At 42.5% G+C, this 1,296-nt stretch overlaps 1 protein-coding gene across 1 annotated transcript; it reads left to right on the forward strand.

Moving 5' to 3' along the window:
- Positions 1-330: 330 nt before the first annotated feature.
- Positions 331-1,296, forward strand: TM35_000521110 (uncharacterized protein; the record flags this gene model as incomplete). The annotated part of the gene is made up of 1 exon (XM_029030653.1): positions 331-1,296. A coding segment is annotated over one exon (966 nt), but the record flags the coding sequence as incomplete, so codon positions are not given.

A 1,296-nucleotide genomic window follows, 5' to 3' on the forward strand; every position in this document is an offset into this window, starting at 1 on the left:
TACACACAGATGTGTGTGTGTGCAGTAATTTAATATACATAAACTAGAGCCATGGGGTATTGTGTGTGTGTTTGGCTCTCTCTCTCTTATTTGGGTATTGTGAGGTCCTTTTCTTTTTTTATTAAGGGTTACATATTGTTATCATACAAGCGGGATATTCTATTTTGGTTGCTGTACTGTGCAATTACTGCTTTTCTCTCTCTTCCACTGTGAGTTATTGTTGTACTCTTGTATATTTGTTTGTTTCCATTTTACTTTTTTTTCATCTCCAGACTCCATCCATTAGACCTGTGAACTCAAGTGACGAGAACAAGAAAAAAAATTTTTTTTATGATGTTGCGCCATACGTTCTATATACTTGCTTTGATTCTGAGTGTTACCTCTTTATATGTGGTAGCTGCAGACGGTGATCGTGATGAACTGGAAGGTGAATCTGAAGCTGAGAGTACTCGTCTTAAGGATACGATTGAGCCCCGTTCATCTGGTCTTGTGCCTCAGGGTCCTACAGGTGCTCGAGGTCTTGATGGTAGAGAAGGTCCTCCTGTTACTTGTCCTCGTAGTGACGGTGCTACTGACGGTACTTGTGTTACTACTGCTGGTGGTTTATCTGATGGTGGTGATGGAAGAGGTACTGATGATGAGAGGAGGATGGGTATTCCTCCTGGTGTTGATGCGCCTGGTCCAGCAGGTGCAGGCCCTGGTGGATCTTCTGGTGGGAGTTCAGGTTCGAGTTCATCCAGTTTAAATTCTCAACCTCCACAGCTTGATGATCCTCAAGCACATAATATAAATCAACATGATCCACGAAATGAAGACAGCGATAGAAACTTGTTAGAAAATAAATCACAAGTGCAAAGTGAGATGGAAACACAGACACAAGAAGTAAATACTCATAATGACCTATCACAATCATCCAGTAAAGACGGTGAAATTGAGTCTTCTGCATTGCAAAGCGCAGCTTTGAAACAAGAACAACAGGCGCCAGCAACCACAGTGAACTCTCAATCACAAACGCAGTCAAATGAGACACAAACTGCACAGACCACGCACACAACAGGGGAAGCACCTGCTGCTCCCGCATCCCATAATACAGATAACGCTTCCACCAAGAATCCATCTACGGATATTACCCATAATAATCAGTCTGATAATGAACCTAATGTTGCAAACCTCGCGGAAGGTGAATCAACAAGTACCCAAGAAGGTGCTAATGGAAATACAGATACCACTACCACCACCACAACAACAACAACAACACTTCCTCCTGAACTCACAAACAATAAGAAGGGTGATGCA

This window comes from Trypanosoma theileri (genome assembly GCF_002087225.1).
Source record: "Trypanosoma theileri isolate Edinburgh chromosome Unknown TM35_Tth_52_V1, whole genome shotgun sequence".
Lineage (NCBI taxonomy): Eukaryota > Euglenozoa > Kinetoplastea > Trypanosomatida > Trypanosomatidae > Trypanosoma > Trypanosoma theileri.